The sequence below is a fragment of the Amia ocellicauda genome, chromosome 5 (genome assembly GCF_036373705.1).
Source record: "Amia ocellicauda isolate fAmiCal2 chromosome 5, fAmiCal2.hap1, whole genome shotgun sequence".
Classification (NCBI taxonomy): domain Eukaryota; kingdom Metazoa; phylum Chordata; class Actinopteri; order Amiiformes; family Amiidae; genus Amia; species Amia ocellicauda.
In genome coordinates this window covers 11,317,090-11,340,266 of record NC_089854.1, presented here as the reverse complement: position 1 = coordinate 11,340,266, position 23,177 = coordinate 11,317,090, and the positions used below count along the sequence as shown (strand labels likewise).

General features: G+C 42.7%; 2 protein-coding genes across 3 annotated transcripts; one reads left to right on the top strand and one right to left on the bottom strand.

Annotated features, from left to right (window-relative positions):
* Positions 1 to 652: 652 nt before the first annotated feature.
* pnpla1 (patatin-like phospholipase domain containing 1) lies at positions 653 to 15,956 on the top strand. Its single transcript, XM_066705687.1, has 9 exons — positions 653 to 1,193; positions 2,093 to 2,325; positions 6,041 to 6,106; positions 7,507 to 7,716; positions 9,383 to 9,443; positions 10,626 to 10,892; positions 11,316 to 11,448; positions 12,135 to 12,257; positions 13,471 to 15,956. Exons 1-9 carry the CDS (start codon positions 986 to 988, stop codon positions 13,862 to 13,864), a joined length of 1,695 nt encoding a protein of 564 aa, XP_066561784.1. The 5' UTR covers positions 653 to 985; the 3' UTR covers positions 13,865 to 15,956.
* Positions 15,957 to 15,990: 34 nt separating this feature from the next.
* Positions 15,991 to 22,651, bottom strand: LOC136749415 (uncharacterized). Of its 2 annotated transcripts, none has more exons than XM_066703705.1 (6): positions 22,589 to 22,651; positions 20,090 to 20,781; positions 19,577 to 19,735; positions 19,093 to 19,157; positions 17,923 to 18,189; positions 15,991 to 17,634 (listed from the first exon to the last, which is right to left on the bottom strand). In XM_066703705.1, the coding sequence occupies exons 1-6, from the start codon at positions 22,594 to 22,596 to the stop codon at positions 17,590 to 17,592; spliced, it is 1,236 nt and encodes a 411-aa protein (XP_066559802.1). In that variant the 5' UTR covers positions 22,597 to 22,651; the 3' UTR covers positions 15,991 to 17,589. The 2 variants fall into 2 exon arrangements, with proteins under 2 accessions (XP_066559802.1, XP_066559801.1); XM_066703704.1 differs by lacking the exon at positions 22,589 to 22,651 and adding an exon at positions 21,727 to 21,858.
* Positions 22,652 to 23,177: the final 526 nt, after the last annotated feature.

The following is a 23,177-nucleotide window of genomic DNA, read 5'->3' as shown; positions in this document are numbered from 1 at the left end:
CCTGGATTTTCTTCGCTTCTGTGCAGAAGATACAAACCCCACATGCGGGCGTAGCATGGTAGTATACTTGGGAGAAGAGCGTGACGGAGATCAGACTGGGAGGAGTAATGGAGGTCACTTGAACAGGAAGTCCACGTGGGGTCTGGCAGTGAGATGAGAGTACAATCAATGCGTACACTTACAGTAACACCAAAAGGCACTGCTACATGTGAGGGATAGTCTTCCTATAATTGCCAGGGTCTGTGGTGAGAAAAATGTGCTGTAGAAGCTAACAAAAACCTCACTGGTCCTTGTGTTGCCTTTTAAGATTTATATGTATCAATATGTTAGTTTAAAAAAAAGTCTCAATAAGTTGAATTCCAGTAAGATTGTCCGGGTGTCTCCATGTCCCCCAATCTCCTATAAAGCATCCATATATTCTCCAGCTATGCATTATCTGTGGAGTTTTTTTGTTGATGCTTGCAATGATGGCCATACAACTTTGTCAAATGTGTAAAATCCATGTCCTGATATTTTCCAGAAGGGTTTTCGTTTTAAGTGTCATCAATCCTATGACGTCAGTCATTCATTAGCTTGGGGGGAGAGCCGAGTTTAAAACCTCAGGAACAGCAGCCTCTCACACAGATGTGCTAGAACCAGAGGGACCGTTTCATAGCACTCATTTTGAAAAGCTATACTTACTGGGATTTGTATCCGTTTTTTTTCCTAAAAGGAACCCTAAATCAAAGATAGAAATGAGAGTAAACAGGGTTATATTTCTAAATGATAGAAATTGAGATGGAGCACAGCGCTGTTATTCTTGGGTTCATTATTGACGCACCCTTTACTCTTACTCTTGGTTCAAACGTACTGATTCGGGACCACTTTGGCACATTGTTATACGAGTTCTGTTGTTAATGTAGCAATTAGTACATTTGTTTCAACTGTGATATAAGAAGCCCGCCATTCACTGCGGTCGGGAGAAGCATCTGTCGGCGGGTCACCGATGTCTTCGAGCGGCGGGCTGTGCTCCGGGGCGCCGCCGCTCCTGTCCCTGTCTTTCTCCGGCTCCGGGTTCCTGGCGGTGTACCAGCTGGGTGCCGCGCAGTGTCTGCTGGACGTGGCGCCCCGGCTCATCCGCTCCGCGCCCAAGGTGTTCGGGGCCTCGGCCGGGTCTCTGGCTGCAGCGGCTGTGGTGTGCGGCTCCAGCATGGGTGAGTGTACAGACTATATATTTAATTTGGTTAAAAAAACAAACCCTCAAACAACATAGAAGGTTATCGCTTGAAAGCAACCCTTGGAACGCTAACAACCCAATCTAATAGAAAATTGTGGTGGGAGGACACTTGCCATTGCATAATTAGCTCCCCAGCAGAAAACTACTGTAGGACCCTTCCTACTTACTAGAATGATTTTGGGGACTTTCTTTTAAAAATTATAAAGTAAGCCTTGGAAAGCCAACATCTCTCATTAATAGACTAAATGGAAACAATAGGGTGTCTATTCCCAGTTCCGGAAATAGTTCCCCAGTATTAAACTTTTATAGTACTATTTCATCTTGGAACTACTATTACTTCTACAAATTCTACTCAGTTTAACAAATTGTAGAAAATGTGTGTATACTTAATAATAATACTAATGTAACTTAATTATTAATATTATTTACATCATATATCACAATATTTTCAATTAAAACACAAGCTGCTGAAATCCCAAGAATAAGTATTTTTCTGGTTTGGACGTCTCTGTTCTGGTGTTCTGGGTTTAATCCAGTCCCAATAAATCAGGCTTATCATTTGTTAATGTAATGAACAACGCCAGCCATACAATACCACATCATAACAATAGTCATCTACATCTACAACTCAGTTGTTTGTGAAACAATGCACAGCGTCAGTCAAAACCCTTAATAAAAACAACAAAAACAAAAACATTAGCAGGTTCTTGCCCATCAAACAAACAAACTACTACTAATATTCTAATGACAGTAGTAATGGATGTGTAATTATTATTACTACTACTTTAAATATAAATTCATTACACATGGGGGCCCAATGTCACACACGTCCCCGCTCCCTCTCGACTGTAACCCTTGCTGTCCGCTTCGGCACAGAGCGCCTGCGGGACGAAATGGTGGCCACAGCGCAGGAGAGCAGGAAGCACCTGCTGGGCCCCCTGCACCCTTCCTTCAGCCTCTTCAAGCAGCTGGAGTGCTGCCTCCTGCGCAGCCTGCCGGACAACGCCCACGAGCTCGCCGCCGGCCGCCTGCACATCTCCATGACGCGCCTGCAGGATGGACAGAACATCCTGGTGTCCGACTTCCAATCCAAAGATGACCTGGTTCAGGTAAAACACAGGACCCTGTCTTCCTTTTTTCCTTACCCTATTCACTGTTGAGTTTTTAGGAGCTGAAAACGAGGCCTAAACTTGCTAAACTGTATACCTGATATGAGTGTCAATTTGCACAATGGGCCAAAACTGACCCACATCTTCTGAAGCAAATGTGCCTACTGGATTTGAGCCAGAACACAGACATACAGCTCTGGAAAAAATTAGGAGACCACTCCAAGTTCAGAAATCAATGTTAAGTCTAAATTGTTTCCAGAGCTGTAGGAGACCCTGCTGCAGGCTCATGAATATTTTATGGCCCAATAAGGCCCAACTCAGATAAGCTTTTATATATGCTCCTTTATATGCCCTTAATCTGGTAATTCACTCCCTATATACACTCACCTAAAGGATTATTAGGAACTCCATACTAATACTGTGTTTGACCCCCTTTCGCCTTCAGAACTGCCTTAATTCTACGTGGCATTGATTCAACAAGGTGCTGAAAGCATTCTTTAGAAATGTTGGCCCATATTGATAGGATAGCATCTTGCAGTTGATGGAGATTTGTGGGATGCACATCCAGGGCACGAAGCTCCCGTTCCACCACATCCCAAAGATGCTCTATTGGGTTGAGATCTGGTGACTGTGGGGGCCAGTTTAGTACAGTGAACTCATTGTCATGTTCAAGAAACCTATTTGAAATGATTCGACCTTTGTGACATGGTGCATTATCCTGCTGGAAGTAGCCATCAGAGGATGGGTACATGGTGGTCATAAAGGGATGGACATGGTCAGAAACAATGCTCAGGTAGGCCGTGGCATTTAAACGATGCCCAATTGGCACTAAGGGGCCTAAAGTGTGCCAAGAAAACATCCCCCACACCATTACACCACCACCACCAGCCTGCACAGTGGTAACAAGGCATGATGGATCCATGTTCTCATTCTGTTTACGCCAAATTCTGACTCTACCATCTGAATGTCTCAACAGAAATCGAGACTCATCAGACCAGGCAACATTTTTCCAGTCTTCAACTGTCCAATTTTGGTGAGCTTGTGCAAATTGTAGCCTCTTTTTCCTATTTGTAGTGGAGATGAGTGGTACCCGGTGGGGTCTTCTGCTGTTGTAGCCCATCCGCCTCAAGGTTGTACGTGTTGTGGCTTCACAAATGCTTTGCTGCATACCTCGGTTGTAACGAGTGGTTATTTCAGTCAAAGTTGCTCTTCTATCAGCTTGAATCAGTCGGCCCATTCTCCTCTGACCTCTAGCATCAACAAGGCATTTTCGCCCACAGGACTGCCGCATACTGGATGTTTTTCCCTTTTCACACCATTCTTTGTAAACCCTAGAAATGGTTGTGCGTGAAAATCCCAGTAACTGAGCAGATTGTGAAATACTCAGACCGGCCCGTCTGGCACCAACAACCATGCCACGCTCAAAATTGCTTAAATCACCTTTCTTTCCCATTCAGACATTCAGTTTGGAGTTCAGGAGATTGTCTTGACCAGGACCACACCCCTAAATGCATTGAAGCAACTGCCATGTGATTGGTTGGTTAGATAATTGCATTAATGAGAAATCGAACAGGTGTTCCTAATAATCCTTTAGGTGAGTGTATATATATATATATGTGGCATAATGTATTATTATGATGGTACTAAAAAGATTCCTTTATCCAAGAAGACCACTTGCATGGTTTAAAAAGCACTAACCAGCAATTATGTAAAGAAATAATCTACACATTACAGAGAATAACAAAAGGTATAAAAGAAGATAAGAAAGGTAGGCATAATCTAAACAGTGCTTTGGAGGAGTTCACATTTAAATTTAGTCTCTGGATTTTCAAATATAAATCAGTAGGCAACGGACTTTACAGTATGTTAAATAATTGCATGCAACAATGAGCAGTACTTGAACAAAACAATTTTATTAACATGAATTTATTGTATACATTTTCTCTACAAAAAAGGGTTCAATCGATATAAACTACTATTTTACAGTATTAATTTTAAAATGAAAATATATAAATACATAATTTATTCCTTATCTATTATAATCGCATATAACAATGAGTTTATGTTGGTGAGAAATGGAGCAAGTCAGAAGATTGGTTTGAAAACAAACTTGGTGGTATGTTTATGACGTAACTTGGTGTTGAAATATAAATCATTTGTTTATACCATCTATAGTTATTATTTTAGAATATATATTAAACATGTTAAATGTTAAAATTATACTTCTGTATAATCATGGTCTTTATTGCCATTGTGGATAATGAACGCTTACCATTAAACCCCAACCAGTTAAGTTGTTTGGCAAAATTGTCTGAAAACCACGCAAGTCAAAATATTCTATGTGACTGGCTTTACATGAGGTTCATATACAAGGTCTTTGAGCAGGTAATAGCAGAAGCCTGTCTGGCTCACTGCATGCAGTTCTTTTCCTGGAAAAGTTGCGAGTTCAAATCCTGGTGTAGCCCCTCTCTTTTTAAAATGCCTTTGTTGTCTTCAGGTTTTGTGCCAGAGGGGACAAAGGTTGATATACCAGAACTTGGATGATTTAGAAGGAGAGTCCTTGTGGCTCACTGCATTGAGTGCTGGCATGAAATGTAGCAGGCCTTGGGTTCAAATCTTAGTGCAGTAATGTTTTTTGTTCTGTGTTTTGGTGACAGAGGGGGCACTGTGAGGTGCATATACCAGATCTTCAGTTGTAGTGCTCTGTGGCTGACTGTATAGAGTGCTGGTCTTGTGGCCAGCAGGACCCAGGTTCAAATCCCCACTGGTGACTGAGGTAGATATACAGAGAATAGTGTGCTGGGGTAGGTAGCTGGGTAGTATTGGAAAGGGAGTAAAGAAGGCCAGTATAAGGTGGAGTGGAGTGAGCCCACAATGAGGTGAGATAGGGGAAGGTAGCAGTGTGGGAGAGAACATTTTGCCCTTCCTCCTCTCTCCCTCAGACCATAAGCTGGCACCTCTCCCCAGCATGGACCAGTCCTCATTCATTCTACCCTAGAGTGGTCCTCTGCTCACTGCTCCGATCTACTAGAGGATATCCTATGCTGCCTCATAGACCTAAGCAGGTCCTCAATGCTCCCTCTACATCCTACCCCATCACACCATTGTCTATATACATATGGTAACAGATTTACCTCAGTGTGGATTTGAACCTGGGTCCTGCTGGCCACAAGACCCACACCCTGTGCAGTCAGCCACAGAGGTCACAGAGTGCAAGTGATCAAATATCTGGTATATCAACCTCACACTGCCCCCTCTGGTACACAAACCAAAGACAAAGGCATTTTAAGAAGAGTGGTACTCAACCAGGATTTGAACTCACAATTTGCCAGATTCCACAAAAGCACTGCATGCAGTGAACCACACAGGCTTCTGCTGTCATTTGCTCAAAGTTCTGGTATATCAACCTCACACTGCCCCCTCTGGCACACAAATGGTATGAGTGACCATTATTTGGATTACACCCACGATCACGTGATCACGTGAAACAAACACCTGGACACACTTCAGCACCTCAAGAAATGGAACTGGACAAGGGGCTTGCAGAAATGGACAATAACTGACATTCATTCCCAGTCTTTAGAAGCACAGGGCTGACCTACAGCCCACCTGGATCAGGGATTTGCTGGGACCAGGATTGGTTGATCGCTGAATGAATGTATCAGAGGTGTTTAGCACAGTAACTCAGTCCAGTGCGCTTCCTTTCCTCTTCAAGGCGCTGTTATGCAGTTGCTTTGTTCCCATCTACTGTGGATGGCTGCCTCCTGTCTTCAGAGGAGAGGTAAGGCTAAAGTTCCCAAAGCTTTTTGTAAGAAAACATGAATCTTGAGAGAGAGCATAATGTACTGTACAATAATAAATAATCACCCAAGAATAAAGTACGGCTGAGCTTCCTCTGTTTTAAGGTTGCAAGTTATATTTTATATAAAGTATGCAGTTTTCATATTTGCAATGTGATGGCAACACATTTATCAAGAAAAAGATGTACATTATTGGTAAGGATACAGCACAGCACACATTTATTTCTAGTGTGAAATATGCTACTATTTATTAATGCAGTGAAGTGAAGATTGTCAATTTTCTGACTTTGGAGTTAGGTGGGTGTAAAGGTACATTTGTTTCCTTGGTAGTCTTCAAATCTTCTTCAGTGTTCCACTTAAAAGCTTTCTTAATCTGTATAATAATACAACCGCAATCTGTATTATTGAGATTGAGCATAAAAGGCAGCCTTTTAAACAAAATGAGCCAGCTTCATGGTAGTTTATATAAAAGTTTGTAAAAGGTTTACTAATCTTACAAACAACTTTGTTATTCTGAAACGAGATTGTGTTTGGTAATATTCATGACTGGAATCCAAACACTGAATGACTTGGCAATACCTTGGATTTAGCAAAGTAAGTTCCTGACAAGAAGGACACAACAGAAGGACTTTGTCTTGAAAAAAATAGTGTAGCTAATGCGTGTATCCTATATTTCCTAGTTGCCCTTTCCTAGCATATGAGATTGGGAGACTGAGTTAAAGAGGACATCTCACTGCCGGTCTATATAACATATTGGAAGCACGTCAGTTTGTACCTGTTAAGCAGACTATTCTTTTTGTAAACTCAGTCACTTAGAGACCAATAGGAAAACAAAATCAAATACCCACACAGAGCAGAGAACAACTGACTGGCGGAGCTGATCAATTACTGGCCTGTTCCCAGTCTACAGAAATTGCTGATATACAGCTGTAGTCAAAGCCTTTGTTTCAGTCAAGCTCCTAGGTTCATTATTGGGCTGATTTATTGACAAACTGAAATTAAATGCTTCTCCTCAGGCTTTCAATCTGTTAAATGGGTACTGGCACCTGACACTGAAATAGTATTTTAAGCTGTCGATTGTTAAATATATCCGATTGATAAAATACTAGAGGAGGGCTGGCCAACCCTGGCCCTGGAGAGACACGGTTTCCTCTGTAAGGAGTAGTTTTATCCAGACCATTAACAATTTTAGTGATTCAATTATTGAGGTTAATGAGTCATAATGACCACACGTTGAAGGTATTCTGCGACGATGTGGAAAAACCTGGGAAATCTGCAGGACCAGCCCTGGCCAACACTGGACTAGATTAATGGAAAGATCCCCCTTGCCAAGCAGAACAAGTTGCAGCGCTCTGGGGACTGACTCTTCTTTTCTGCTCAGCGCTACATTGATGGGGGCTTCACCAACATCCAGCCCATCCAGGACTCCTCCCAGACCCTGACCGTGTGCCCGTTCGCTGGCGAGGTGGACATCTGCCCCCAGGACCGGACGCTCAACTTCTACAACTTGGAATTCAGCGGCCTCAACTTCCAGCTGACCACGCGCAACCTCTTCCGGATGCTGGACGCGCTCTTCCCCCCCGCGTGCGTGGTAAGGCCTGCCCTGCGCCCAGGCCTCGGCACCTGGCCTGCTGGTAAAGAAAAGGCAAGATGGGAGAGGTGGTGTTGGGAAGGTGGTGTGACTGGATTACAATGTGCGAGGGTTTGGGTGAATACCGTATTCATTTCACAATTCCTGCTTTGCAATGTTAGTTTTCATTTGGCTTTGATTTTTATTTAATTAACATTCAAACATACACTGCAGTCTGAGCACTCACCCTTCGTGACACTAGACACTGTGCTGGGGAGTGTGAGCGCTCTGGCCTGCTAGACCTGGCTGTGGCAATGTTGGGAGAGCATCACCTGGAAGGAACACAGTGCGCTTCAGTGACATAGCTAGTCAAATGTTTAAAATGCACATTCTATAAACAGCTCTATAAAAAAATCTGTAATTACAAGTTGTTGATAACATTCATCAGAAGAAAAAATGTCAGCTTGTTTTTCTTGGATAACAATTATAACTCTCAGTTGTGTAAATTTCCTTTTTTTAGATTAATATATTCATAAAATGAAATGTCACTTAATTTTGAAAGCAATTAAAAGCCTGTAAGCTCAAAAATTGTAACAAATCCCGTTATTTACAATCAAATATTATCAAGCTTTTACTTCTCCTTAGAAGTCTACCATGTGCTTTTGTCTTTACTACTACTAGTCCTACTTTACTACTTAGTCCTTACTACTAAGGACAATGTGCAGTTTTACATATACTGTAGTGTAATTGATCCACTGTGCTTCTACCTGTAACATTGTGCAGTTTAAAAAGTGGAGTTGCTATTAAAAACGCATAAAAGCGCCCCCTGCCGGATACTTGGAGTTATAGGACAAACATCACAGTGGCTTAACCTAGTTGGCGTTTGTTCAGCATACCATAGCTGGTAAATAAGTAAGCAGGCGGTTAAGACGGTTTTAAATAAAATTCACAGGCAGTAAAATGCGTCCCTTCTTAGACTGAAACATAATTTGCCATATGCTAAAGCAATACTGAGCCATTTCAACACCAATTTTCCCCTCCCAAATGTCCCTGTTCCCAAACTAAACAAATGGCAATAAACAAACATCTTTGTCCTTTATTCCTGACTCGTTCAAAGCACATGTTTACCCTGTCTACTTAATCACCAGTGCACAATGTCCACTGTAGGGTAAGTGTACCACGTCTACCTTTAGTTGATTCCCATGGTGTTAAATGGATATTGTGTGTGGAAGGACCATGGGATCATGGTGTATAAAAACACCCCTTTACAGCAAATCAGTGATCTTTTACGTAGATGAAAGGTTTGATGCATTTTTCATACTGGAATGATTTTTTTATGCTCTCAGAATCACAAGACTGATATTCACAGCATTGAGCTGCTATGCATTTGCCAGATTCAAATCCTCTTTCCCAGAATATGTAGACCTAATTAAATTGCAGAGTAAACTGCTTTTTTAATTATTATTTTTTTAATTCATATATTTTTTTAAACACACCCAAGTTTAGTAGTTCCAAAATACATTGTAAATTATCAGTGGCATATTCTGCTACGATTGAACATGACATGATGGGATACGTACACTATTTTAGACTACACATGCCTACCGTTTGAAGACAGACAGAATGTGGGCATTAGATGTCGTGTATCTGTAAGGCTGTAAACTCCACGTGTCTTTTCATTTTCTAGGCTCTAAATACGGCCTATTACCGGGGATACCAAGATACAATTTTCTTCCTGCAGTCCAATGGTAAATATCACGGTTGTTTGTTTTGATTTACTTTTTGCACCCTGCAGTCAAGCATTATTGCAGAGGGGTGAGTAGTAGTAGTATTCCTATTAATAGAAACTGTGGAAAAGAAACCGGGGGTGGCAGCTGTTTTCACTGGATAAATATTTATCAACAGTGGAGCTGCTGACAATTTGGAGAACTCAGTTTCCTTGTCCAGAGTAGGCCTACTTTACAACACAAGCTGATTGTCCTACAATGCCAAGCTTCTCTCATTGGCATGACGAGTAAAGGGCATGTGGCCAGGCCAAGGGGAGGGAACCCTGGGATACTGGCAACTCTGCTGCCTCTATGCGATAGTGGGTACCTTCACAAAGACATAGGGCATGCAAACATTTACGATCATGCATAGCCACTAAACACTTGGAATCTTAGAACATCTGAAGCTCAGAAACGGTTTCCACAAAAAGCTGTATATTCCAACCCTCTCCTTCACCTTATTCCTAATTTCATAGCTACCTACTATGTGCCAAAAGGTGACCAGCTATTATTAAATGCTAAAAGCAATGCTGCACTGGCCAGGTCAAATTCACAACCTATCAATTCAATCAGTGAACACTTTCCTATAGCATATTTAGATTTTCTCAGGGTTTAAGAGTTCAACAGCATTGACATACTGGTATTCTGTAAGACGGAGTCCAAAGATATTGTCAAACAAGTGGCAACAATGCAGTAGAGACCAATTGCCAAGGTTTAAAAAAGACTGAAATATGCTGCCAACAGTTGACCAGATTTCTGATCCTACTCGCTGAAAAGAAATGTGGCAACATGCAGTGCAGAGAGGGACAGACTGTCAGGGTCCCAGACACCTCTTCCAACGAATTGGTGCCCTGTCCCTCACTCCAAAACGAACAGAGGCACCCCCCCCATGGAAGTCAGCTGAGCTCCCGTAGAAAGTGGAGGTCAATGCAAGGTTACTGTTACTTCCTGTTTATTCAGTGAGAAGGACATACACCAGGAGCACAGACAAGTAAGACTGAATCAGTTTAATCTGTAACTTTACCTGCATGGAGCTTTGAAATCATTGGCATGTGTGAAAGGGTTCAATTAAGTAATGAAGTAAAGCAGGGTAAGGGTTGGGAATCCACTGTTAAACCTTTAAGCCTCACCTTCTGTATTTATTCTCTAAATGTCTGCTTATAGATCTGATGGAAAATAAGCCTCCTTGGATTCCCAGCGACCCCTGTCTGTCCAGCCTGTGCTCAGACACTTCAATGCAGCATCAGACTGTTCTGTGGGAAGAGGAGCGGGGGCAGGGTGAGGCTGAGAGCGACACGGAGACCCCAGCAGGCCCTGAGGGGAGCCCAGACTCGGCTGAGGAGCGGTGCGATCCGGTGGACGATGTGAGCTGGGATCTGAGCTCCTTGGAGCAGGCTTTCTATCACGGTCTGCCAGCCTGGATACAGGGAGGTACACGGCTCTAAATGACAGAATGCGGCAGAGGAACAGTGCATGGGGGAAACACAGTCCAGAGCTAGTTCTCACAGTCCTGGTCTTCCTTTAGGAGTTTTCTGGGTTGACTTGTATGTCAGGGGCTGTACAGAAATATCTCAATTTGCCTGGCACTGTTATGTAAACTGGATCGGAGGCTATTTCTTATAAGTCACAGGATACACACAACATTTGTGTCGCATTACACCAAGGACAAAAACTGGGCGGGAATAATTACAGTTCCTGGTTCGCCAATCTACCAAGGCAGTTACAATGATGTGCGGAAATTATTATGATGTTTTTTCTATTTGTGTGTCTGGTCTGTGTGTGTTTAGTCTCTAATGTACGGTTAAAACAATGAGCCCTGATCTGAGCCCCTGTTGATTCTCTCTGCTGCTGTAGCGTTACTGTGCAACCTAGTGGTACAGCTGGGCCTTGCAGGATTCCAGAACAGCTTTTTCCCAGCCCACCTGCTGTCGTACCTGCTCCTGCCCTACACTCTCCCCATCTTTGTCGTCTTCTCCTTCGGCCAGAAGTAAGGCACTGGTATTTTTGCATTCTTTCAGCTCTGAACAGTATTGACGTTTCCCAGCTCATAAGTGGCCTACAGAATAAAGAAAATACAGATAATGGGTGATTAAAAAACATTTAGACTCTACTAGTCCCCTAACCTGCTAAACAGGATTTGTGTCTTCGCTCTTGCCTGACTTCTATCTGTCAGGTCAGACGTTGTCGTGGTGAGCGGAGATGGTTAACGATTACAAATTCCAAACTGGGAGGGAGTTCAAACAAAAAAGACTCTATTGTGGACTCCAAATTAAAGTAAATAGGGAAATACAGAATAATCCCAACTGTTTTCAAAACTATGACCCTTCACTGACTCTTGCTTATTCATCTCGTACCTCAGGGGTCTGTAACCTTGACCCTGGAGAGCTCAAGACCAGTTAATTAGATCCAAAACTGAAAGTTATGCGTTGGTCAGTTAAGCAAGTCACTTGTGCGATTATGGCAGGGTAAGTGATCTGTTAATGTCTGAAATTACTCAAACACCTTCTTACTTGATCAGAAGTTAGTGTTTCCAGGCCTGTATAACTTGACCATTGAGGGTGGCCCTTGAAGCTTGCTGGACTGGGTCTCTCCTGGACCAAGATTGGGTTGGTTGGGTTGTTGTGTTGAAAGCTATGCCACGGTGTTTGAGGAGTTGAGCTGTTCTCTCTGCAGGGTGCTGCGGTGGCTGGAAAACATACCAGAGGAGGTGTTTTGGCTGTGGCAGGATGTCAAGCAGCTCAGCATTGTCCTCACAAACGTTGTGGTCAGGAGCTTTCAGAAGAACCTGGCAGAAAGGTGAGAAGAAAAAATACGGATCGGGTCCAATTGAAGATGGGATTCTGTGTAGTTCAGGTTTACCAAGATACAAACCACAGCATTTATGTTTCATACACGTAAACCAGGTTTATTGTGGTGGCTACAGTTTCTAAATTAAAAGCCACTCGCCCACTTGACACCTTTGATGACGAGACTGATAACAGTGCAGTTTACTCACTACTGATATCAACAGTGAGCCGAGAGGCGCCCACTGTGTCTCTTAAACAAACCATACTCATTGTAAGAAATAAAATATAAAACACTATTAAAAACAAAACTGCAAAATGACTATATTAATGTACGAATCATCAAAGTAATATGTACTAATCTGTAGTGGTTGTGCCTAATATGAAAATATGTAACTATGGACCTAAAGCAAACTAGGACATTGGATACTTTGAATGTTGGTTCTTATATTAAATACAGTAAAACAGTAGTAAGCCCTACTGTAAACACTACAGTAAACTATATTAGGATTGTGTAGACAGAGCTATCCTGAAACTACAGTGGGGTTTTCATGTGTGTTTAGGTCGAGCAGAATGTTGTGCTTTACGTGACAAATATACATGGGTGAGGCTGAATCAATGACAACACAGGGGTCACATAGACAAGTCCTTGGGCTTGCTGTTATTTTCTGGTCTGCACTCAACACAGGTGCATGGACAGAAAAGGAAATGAAAGAACAATTCTCATCAGATTTTAGTATCATTATGATTTTGTGGAAGTAGACAGTGTTCAAAACACATTAGACTTCAATTTCCCCTCTGAGCCCGAGTCAGACTTGGAGAAGTACAGCAAGCCCATCTGGACAAACACGATGTAACCCTGCGGTTGTAATTCAGCCTTACCAATGAAAAGTGGCTTAAAGCATGACTTTCTGAAACTCACACAGACACTGTTGGCCCTTGTTTTGGCCATAGATAGATTTGATACCACTGGATGCATGTTAAACCTTATTATGACGTTACTCACACTGAGTATTTTGGTAGTGAATAACTAAATAGTTATGAAATCTTTTAAAAAACATCCAGTTTGGGTCCCGTTAGCTTTGTGCAACAATATTTGAATGGTTTCTGCTTGCTTGCCAAATCCATTTTGTGTGCCACCATTTTTCACTATTCATAGATACAAAATAAAAAAACATGCTAGATCTGCTCACCCTTCGTAAGCTTTTCACCGTCGTGTCTTGTAGAATCATCCCCGGGCTCTTCCCGTCCCCTGTGCTGGGGGTCCTGATGGAGCCAGACATCCCCAGCCAGTCTCCCAGTCTCCGTCGGCGCTCAGTTTTACGTCTCCAGCTCTCCACCTCCAGCTCCTCGTTCCCCGAGGACACAGACTCTCACTCCGACGGCAACCCAGACCCGCCAGCCTTCACCTTCCTGCTGAACCTGCAGCTGGAGCTGGACAGCCAGCCTAGGGCAGCCTTAACACGCACCGAGGAAGACTTCCCTCTGGAGTTCAAGGAAAGCCCAGAAGAAGTGCCCAGCTCCCCGAACATCACCCTGCTGGAGTTGGAGGAGGTCGAGGCACCGCAGGAGGCGTACAGTGCCATGTCTTTTGTCCCACAGCAGCTGGAATGCTCTTAGACTCTAATGGGAACACAGTGATGCCAGGGATCGCCCCCATCTCCCAAGAGCCCCCTTTTAGTTACCTGGGATTACAGGAGATCTCGCTTTGACCTTGTGAAAAAGGACATCTTTGCCAATAAGTCCACCTTCCAAACATAACCACAAAGAAAAAACTACATCAGCTAGAAATATTGCAAGATGAACAAAGATGGAGAAAGGAAGCTATTGAATGGATCCCAACAGATGGACAAAGACATAGAGACGAGCACATAAACAATGAGAAGATGAAATAAGAATTTGTGCAGGCGTGACATGGAAACGAGATTAGATTGACGCAAATGGAAACATCTTGGGGACGCCTTCATCCGCTGATGTATATATAGCATTTAGAAAAGGTCTTTTTTTCAGGTCACCAACATCCAGGTGTATTTTATTTAGAAGTGCAGGTTAAACATTTTTTAAATCCGTTTCTTTCCTGAATTTTGAATCTGCCTTGGCAAAGCGACTGGCTGAGTTAATCAAGACAGATCTATACAGTTTTACTGCTGAACCTTACACCTTGCCCTGTGAATACAGAAGTGCATGGCAGCCCTCGCATTTTATTGTATATAAAAATCCTGTATTACACAGTTTAAGTCTATTAAGCATTTGAACTATATTATACACTCACCTAAAGGATTATTAGGAACACCATACTAATACTGTGTTTGACTCCCTTTCGCCTTCAGAACTGCCTTAATTCTACGTGGCATTGATTCAACAAGGTGCTGAAAGCATTCTTTAGAAATGTTGGCCCATATTGATAGGATAGCATCTTGCAGTTGATGGAGATTTGTGGGATGCACATCCAGGGCACGAAGCTCCCGTTCCACCACATCCCAAAGATGCTCTATTGGGTTGAGATCTGGTGACTGTGGGGGCCAGTTTAGTACAGCGAACTCATTGTCATGTTCAAGAAACCAATTTGGAATGATTCGACCTTTGTGACATGGTGCATTATCCTGCAGGAAGTAGCCATCAGAGGATGGGTACATGGTAGTCATAAAGGGATGGACATGGTCAGAAACAATGCTCAGGTAGGCCGTGGCATTTAAACGATGCCCAATTGGCACTAAGGGGCCTAAAGTGTGCCAAGAAAACATCCCCCACACCATTACACCACCACCACCAGCCTGCACAGTGGTAACAAGGCATGATGGATCCATGTTCTCATTCTGTTTACGCCAAATTCTGACTCTACCATCTGAATGTCTCAACAGAAATCGAGACTCTTCAGACCAGGCAACATTTTTCCAGTCTTCAACTGTCCAATTTTGGTGAGCTTGTGCAAATTGTAGCCTCTTTTTCCTATTTGTAGTGGAGATGAGTGGTACCCGGTGGGGTCTTCTGCTGTTGTAGCCCATCCGCCTCAAGGTTGTATGTGTTGGGGCTTCACAAATGCTTTGCTGCATACCTCGGTTGTAACGAGTGGTTATTTCAGTCAAAGTTGCTCTTCTATCAGCTTGAATCAGTCGGCCCATTCTCCTCTGACCTCTAGCATCAACAAGGCATTTTCGCCCACAGGACTGCCGCATACTGGATGTTTTTCCCTTTTCACACCATTCTTTGTAAACCCTAGAAATGGTTGTGCGTGAAAATCCCAGTAACTGAGCAGATTGTGAAATACTCAGACCGGCCCGTCTGGCACCAACAACCATGCCACGCTCAAAATTGCTTAAATCACCTTTCTTTCCCATTCAGACATTCAGTTTGGAGTTCAGGAGATTGTCTTGACCAGGACCACATCCCTAAATGCATTGAAGCAACTGCCATGTGATTGGTTGGTTAGATAATTGCATTAATGAGAAATTGAACAGGTGTTCCTAATAATCCTTTAGGTGAGTGTACATTTAAAAAAATAAACTGTCAACATTTTTCTGCATGTAGAATATAATAGTCATTCTAAATATATTTTTAAAGACAACGTATTTATGTACAGTTTTCCTTTATTATACAGTAAATTCTGGGACTGGCAGGAGGAAAACTGGGGATATGTGCGGCTGGTGCTATAAAGTGTTGATGGTAGAAAGGCACTGATGTATTGGAATGAGTTCATTTTTCATTTTCACAGCAGAAGAAAATAAAACATTTATTTTAAAGCATAATACACTGACAGTGTTTTATTTCTTTGCAATTGGAACAACAGTAGTACAATGTGTGTAGGTTTATGTTATTGTACAAATAAAATGGTACTGCACATCCATTTTCATCTAAACCCAATAGAAACAGCTGGTAAACACAAAAATAAGACACATGGATCTGGTAGGTGTCCCATTTTGCTTCAAAGAGGCTGTTTCTGAGAAGACTAGAAGTTCAAAGTGTGCCCAATCACATTTCCACAAGTGATGGCTGTGAGAGATCCTGTGATCTTACAGTACGTCTTCAAGTCAGCGTTCTGCCATTTCCTTGTGATCAGTCCGTATACTGGACAATACTAGCATTCATTCACACAAGCAGATTTCACATTTTCCAATATTATGACCTCACAATATGGAAGATCACCATATTGGTATATAATCAAATAGGAAGAACACATATTTATATCAAAAACGCAAATTTTCAACAATGCATTCAGTAGCCCTAAGTCACATTATGACCAGAAAGGAAAGCAATCCAGAGAAAACTGTTTTTTTACAAATTGCACAGGTTTTCAAGCAAATCAGAATTCACATATTTGTCATTTAAATGTGTCCCTGTGTAAAAGATGCTGCTTATTTTAATAAACATCTGAGAAATAGAAAAAGGTGGCATTCCTTCACATTTACCCATTTTAAAATCCTCATCTCTCATGACTGATATAACAAACTCTCAGGTGGTTTAGCATAAAACTGAATTGCTTCAGAAATCCTGTCTTTCGAATTACAAAAAAGAAAAATATAAATCAGTCATCATGTTCTTTTTCCTAAAAACATCCTATAAACGCTGTCGTTCCATTAACTTGCATGTTCTGCATTTTACAACCCAGCATGTTTTATAGCGCGACCTGTAACTCATTAGCAGCGACTGTAAAATGGTTTTCAAAACAAAGTTGAATCATGCAATGTAAAAGGCGAGTAAAATGGCATAGCGTACCAAAAGCTTATTTAAAAAACAAAACTATAAATTGATGTCCCACGTTTTATAATTTTTTAAATCCATGAACACTTGTTATTTAAGAACGCCAACTAGTGGAGAATTAGCACAATTGCTGGCCTCACAGTAACAGCAGGGACAGCATTTACAGTAATAGTAAAATAAAACTTATATTTTTTTAAATACAAAAATCAAAAATAAATGAAAATAACATTTAAGATCAATGTAAACAATTGCCACCTCTTAACAGTACTGAAGTAATGTCCACAGCTAGCAATATTGTATGGATGAAAGCTCAGTAACAGACCTAATGTTACCGTGTGGTGGGGCTGGCAACACTGTATTTGACTATAAAATTAAACAGGAGTGGCTGCACACAATCCCTGTGCCGACAGTCTAATTTTCGCCCATACCTGCCCCTCGTTCCCAGGAATGACAGGAATCCGTCTCAAAGTCTCCACTGCCGGTCCGTTCTGTTCACAGGTTTCTCGGGATCAGACGGTTCTTTAGCTCCTGCCACTGTGTGTAATCCTGAGGTTGTCTCAGTATTGCCTGACTCAGCCCCTGACGTCTGCTGGCTCCCAGTTCCACACAATGATTCTCAGTTCCATTCCAGTCCAGTTTAGCGGCCCTCAGTCAGGACTCTGCATGGTGTCTGTTGTGTTGAAATTTGAGTCCTGGAGAAGGCAAACCAGAGGATATATAGTACACAAACTCCTCAACAAAAAAGCCCAGATGTGTCTCATAACAAGGTTAATTACCGAGAAATATCAGGCATCTGGATTAAAACACGCAACAATTAATACTATTGGATCGCCTTGTATTAGTTTAATATTTTCTTATTCGTTCCTTCATAAACTACTTTTCTTTTTTGGATGCGAAACACATTCCCTCCAGGAGCTGCTACTGAAAACCACTTTCCTTATTATTATTTTTAATATAAATGCATCTCCCACAATCCTTACCAGTGCCCTCCCGTTCTTGTACTGGGTGAAGCGGTCCTGTAGGTACTGGTTTCCGAAGCCCATGATGCGGCCGACGGTGTGGTTGCAGATCCCCGCCACTTTGGCCGTGAAGTCCAGAGTGACGGCGAACTTGACCAGCTCCAGGGGGGGTGCCTGTGGGGTTTTCTCGACATGGAGTTCGGTCTCCACGTAGCGATCCGCCAGCTCCCGGAACGAGGAGTAGGTCAGACTCTGGAAGAAAGATCTCAGGCTGGCGCTCTCCTTCAGCTGTGTGAGGAATAAAAACAAACAAGCGGGAAAAGCAGGGTTAGCAGCATTCACAACCTCAGCCAGAGATGGGTCTTTACACAGCAAGTTGCGGGGGTTGGGAACATGGTCTCTGGAGGAAAGGTGTTTCTTGAGAGCGATGCCACACAAACATGTTGCATCGACAACTAGAAGCAACTGAATGGGACGTTCTAGAAGGCAAACAAATGAGGCATATTCCTCATTTTAATAAGGAAATGGAGTGCTTAGAAATATTTGCTTACGAAACAGTGCTCAGAAGACCTTTCATATACAGTTTCAATTTCCCCCCTCTTGTCTGGCAGTGTCTTATTCTTTACAGTAACCCTTAGCAGAGGTTAAACCTATATTAAATCATGTCTTAACATGTTACATTTTACACTTTCAAATTCATTATTGCACCCTTAGTACTGGGCTCATCTCACAGTGAAGAAGACAAGTATTGGCATGGTTTACTGTGTTAAGTTTTCAAGGCTGCCTCATACTAACGTTCAGAAATTGGAGTTTACCAACTATACACACTCCAGCCCAAAAGAACACGTTTGATGCAAGCTAAAATTGTATCAAAATCATGCATCTGTAAACATAAGAGACGCACTTTATTGGTCCTGTAATAACCACAAAAACAAAAAGGTAGGTCAGTGCTTGTTTTTGTGCAGACCAAGAGAAATAATTACGTAATCATGTGGTTATTTTATTTCCTCAGTGGTTGAGTTTTTTTTTCATACAAGGTCTCTTATCTCTGTCTACACTGAAAATTTGACTGATTAACTGGTGGGGCAAGTTTTTCTCGGCTGCTTTTAAGACTTTGCACATGATCTCTCTGACGTTTCCTGCTTTAGTTCCTCTGTGTTACACTTTTTTGACTTTTTGAACGGCATTTACCTTTCCATTGATGTCATCCCCGCTCTTTTGAAGACAACTGACGATCTGTTGAATGATTTCTTCTTCTGAAGTGGACAAAACAGAACAATAAATAATAAGTGTGCCCGAAGCGAGAGTCCTTCAATGACCACAATTTATGTGACATATTTAATCTAGATCTATAGAGAATAGATACATATACAGAACACAGTTTAAACACCATGAGTGAAAGTTCAAAACTACATGGAAAAATTTCAGAAGAATGACTACTTCTTTCATCCCAACACTTAGTTACTTAAGTAGCCAGAGGATTTGGGGAATGAGAGAATGCTCTCTGAAGACCCCAAAAAGTGTCCCATTTTGGGTAAAAACTAAAAACAATCCATATTCCCATTGAGAAAGTATTTATATCAAGTCAGTCACCAGAGGGGGGCATGGGACCCTGCAGGCCCTCAAAACGTGAAGACAGGATCTATATGAACAGAAAGAGCCACTTTGCACCTACCCTTAGTTGTGCAGTCCGCCTCAATGCTGCTAGTCACACTTTCCATCACCTCATCTGGGCTGTCTTTCACCTCTTTCACAATCCGCTGCATCTCTTCCGACAGCTTTTCATAGTACTGCTGTACCCGGGGTTCGTTGTTCGGAGCGACTGGGGGAATGACTGCAATAATAATCCATCAGGACAAGGGGATGAGAGTTTATTGAGCATTACAAACTGACAGGTTTCTCCACGTTCACTATCAGGTAAGTGATGTCACACCACATCCCCATACTCAGAGACGGCTCTCCGTTGGGAACCAGGCAGTTGCCACGTTTTTAGAGAGGGTTACACTTCTAAGTATTAAAAGTTGATAATCAGACAGAACTGAGCAGACAAATCACAGATACTATATTTTCACACTCCTTCTAACACCTGAGGACGTATAAACCCATCATTTTGGAAACAGCCTTCAATAAAATCATCTGCCAATTGAATACATAATTACGATGATGATGATAATAATAATACACCCACCCTCTGGCTTGTGCACAGTGACATTGAGAGCAAGGGAGGAGGGCTTCTTCAGCACTCTGGCCTTTCCTTCATCCTCCCTCTTGAAAGAAAATCTCTTGAAGGAGTTCTTCTTCTTGAGGGATTTGGCTGCACGGAGAGCAGGGGGATGTGCAGGACCCTGCCGGGGAATGGGCAGACACGTCACCGCAGCGGGGGGACTCTCTGGGGTGGGAGGCGGTTCGGAGCATCTGGTCTCCTCCAGGTGGAGCTCCGCGTCCTCCTTGTCTTCGCCTTCCTTCTTCGTAAACAAGTTCATGAAGCTCTTAAAAAAGGATGCCTTCTTCATCTTCTTGGAGGTCTTGGTGTCCTTCTTCCCCCGCTCCATGGAGCCGTCCTGGGCAACTGCAGGGCTGGCGAAGAGATCCTGTTCCGAGACCACCTCCCAGTTCTTTTCAGGCTCCAAGTGCACCGAGGAGTCGCTAGACGCCCTTCGAACGGCCAGCTTGCTATGGCTTTCCACCATGGTGCCCCACCTGCGGGATCTCCTCTCCGCCTGCCTGCTGTCCATCTGACCATCGTTGAGGCTCAAGGTGCGTTTCACATACACTTCTAGCACCCTCTGGACATCGTTTTGCCCCAGGAAGATCAGCTGGGGGTCCCCTGGCTGGCTCCTCTGTGCTCTCCGCTCCACTGCCGGCTCCATTGTGGAAGCCCTACAAGACAAACGAGAGACATGAGCCCCCCTACAGCAAAAGGACCCAGCACAACATGAGTACTACAAACGGCCCTGTGGGAAGTTTGTGAAGCGGTGCTACTGCAGTTAAATCATCGCCACTATCATTGCTTCAGCGGTTGTACAGACCCAGTTGCGAGGGATTAAGTGTAAGGATGTTGGGCTTTACTCGCTGGGTATTTATACTCGATTGTGCAGCCGTGACTGACTTGAATTGGAGTAATGTCATTAATAATACCCACACAAATCCCCATTTATTATTCTTCATACTTATGCCACTTTGCACATGATGTACCTAGCCCATATCTTGTAGAAATACTGCCTATTTATGTTCTCTAAATTCAGCATAAAGCGCTTCACAATGTGCGTTTTTGTCTTATGAATACAGTGGACATTTCAAGCCCTGACAACACAAGCCATTGTCAACTGAAGGCCATTGTTTAACTCCCTGGAGGCGTTAGAAACGGAAATGGAGATTGAAACACAAGGGTGAAAACATTGCACATGGTTCAATTAAAGCGATTAGGCGCCACCAGCAGCTTTTTAACAATGCTGATGCCTTAGCTTTGCGAGGCTTTGACATTACTGTACAAGTCCTTACAGTATATCGCATTACTGAGCCTTATCCTTGTAAGCCAAACTCCACAGAAGATAAAAGTTTTTAAAAGCGTTTTGCTGACCATAGCAATGTCCCATAATCTGGAGACAGAGCACCTTTACTGCCTACTGTGTTCATATGCACTACCGGTCAAAAGGTTTACAACACCCCCATTTTAACAAAGTGGAAACTGGAAAAATGGGTGTGTGCTAAAACTTTTGACCGGTAGTGCATATATATTAAAAACGTAATTCCATGGCGTGCGAAACACGAACCCGATTTAAATGATAAAATCGCGCAGTCAGACGCTCAGTTTGTCCCACTTACCGACTAGTGCACTCGAACCCGGAAGTACCGTGTGACGACAGGGCGCTGGGTCGGCGCATGGCTGTCAGGGTGTCTGCTTTCAACAGACCTCAGCTGTGACTCAGAAACACCCAGGTCTTACTACGGAAGCCATGCGAGCTCTAGGTGCTGGGCAGCCTGTTGTTACAGTGGACAGCAGAGCAGTTCCTCTATTCTCAGCTCGCATTCCTGCAGCGCAGATGTCCGCAGGTCTGCGTGGGTCTGCGCGGCTCCACCAATGGGAACGGAGGGATTCTGTAGATCTGCGCAGAACTACGGAAATCTGCGCTACACGAACGCCACCACTACACTACAAGCGTGTTTAAAGAAGCGATGACTAAGATCAATGTTTTCGGTGGTTTAGCCTAATGATAAACAATTTGTTTTGATGATAGTATTAGCCTTACATGATATTATAAAGATGTACAAATACACTGGATTTCGTTGTTTTTTGAACAAATCAACTTGCTTCACGATACTTAATTTCAATTAATCGAATAGTAGCAATTGTAATAAAATAAAAAAGTATAATATTCCAAATGTGTACACCTGTGGCAGGTATTAACAGTTAGCTCTGTTTATTCTTTAACTTCCTCTCATAAATAAACAGAAACAAACTATCCATGTGCTACCCTAATGCATTGTCCTAAATTTAAATTGATTTACAGTAGTTGTATTGAAAATTAGGGTTTCATTGTAGAAGGATTCATAGACATCCAATATGTCACCAACACTTCTTAAACTAGCTGACAAGGAGGACATTACAGCTGAATTGTGTCGTTTATTTGCCGCTGGGATTTTCCATCGCTAGAACTGTATCCGAACCAAAGAAGCCCGAACTCACCTTTCCATTCTTGGTCTGATCTGCGGATCCGTGCGCTGCTGGCCCGGCTGGCCCGGTCATGTGCTTTTGACACTGAATACCAGTTTGGTCGCTGCATAGTTACCCACCAACGAGAAACCAGGTCCCGCCCGGCTCAGCCAATCAGCGCGGCGCGCACAGGTAAACAGAGATGGTAATTTCCAGGAGAGCAGAGCGGGAATTACAGTGATGGGTTTCGCCCAAGAGAGGTGATTTACTGGAAACGAAACGATGGACTCGTATATCTCGTATACGCCGTCAAACACTGTATTTATGGTCGAAAAAACACCATACATGACAGCTTGTAAATACTAAATACACAAACAATACACTAATATGTATTATTTACCCCCTTGGAAACAGTAGTTTGACTTTTGTCCTGATTTGCAAAACGAATAATAAACAATTGCAAGACTTAGTGACAGCAGCATAATAAAGTGAGTAAATCTAGCCGATGCCCCCCACTGAATAACAAAACCTCAGCAGAGTTGTAATACATTTTGGGCTATTGCCTTTGTGTAACTAGTGCTTTGGCCCTGATGGCATACATTAGGTCTTCAGATTCACCTCA

Excerpts from the sequence above, each read along its gene's own strand:
- pnpla1 (XM_066705687.1), top strand. The coding sequence starts at position 986 with ATGTCTTCGAGCGGCGGGCTGTGCTCCGGGGCGCCGCCGCTCCTGTCC. Across the intron at positions 2,326-6,040 it reads CCAAAGATGACCTGGTTCAG|GCGCTGTTATGCAGTTGCTT; the intron begins GTAAAACACAGG and ends TTCCTCTTCAAG. Across the intron at positions 11,449-12,134 it reads GTCTTCTCCTTCGGCCAGAA|GGTGCTGCGGTGGCTGGAAA; the intron begins GTAAGGCACTGG and ends TTCTCTCTGCAG.
- LOC136749415 (XM_066703704.1), bottom strand. The coding sequence starts at position 21,785 with ATGCGCCGACCCAGCGCCCTGTCGTCACACGGTACTTCCGGGTTCGAG. Across the intron at positions 19,736-20,089 it reads CACTGTGCACAAGCCAGAGG|TCATTCCCCCAGTCGCTCCG; the intron begins GTGGGTGTATTA and ends TTATTATTGCAG. Across the intron at positions 19,158-19,576 it reads GGCGGACTGCACAACTAAGG|AAGAAGAAATCATTCAACAG; the intron begins GTAGGTGCAAAG and ends TGTCCACTTCAG.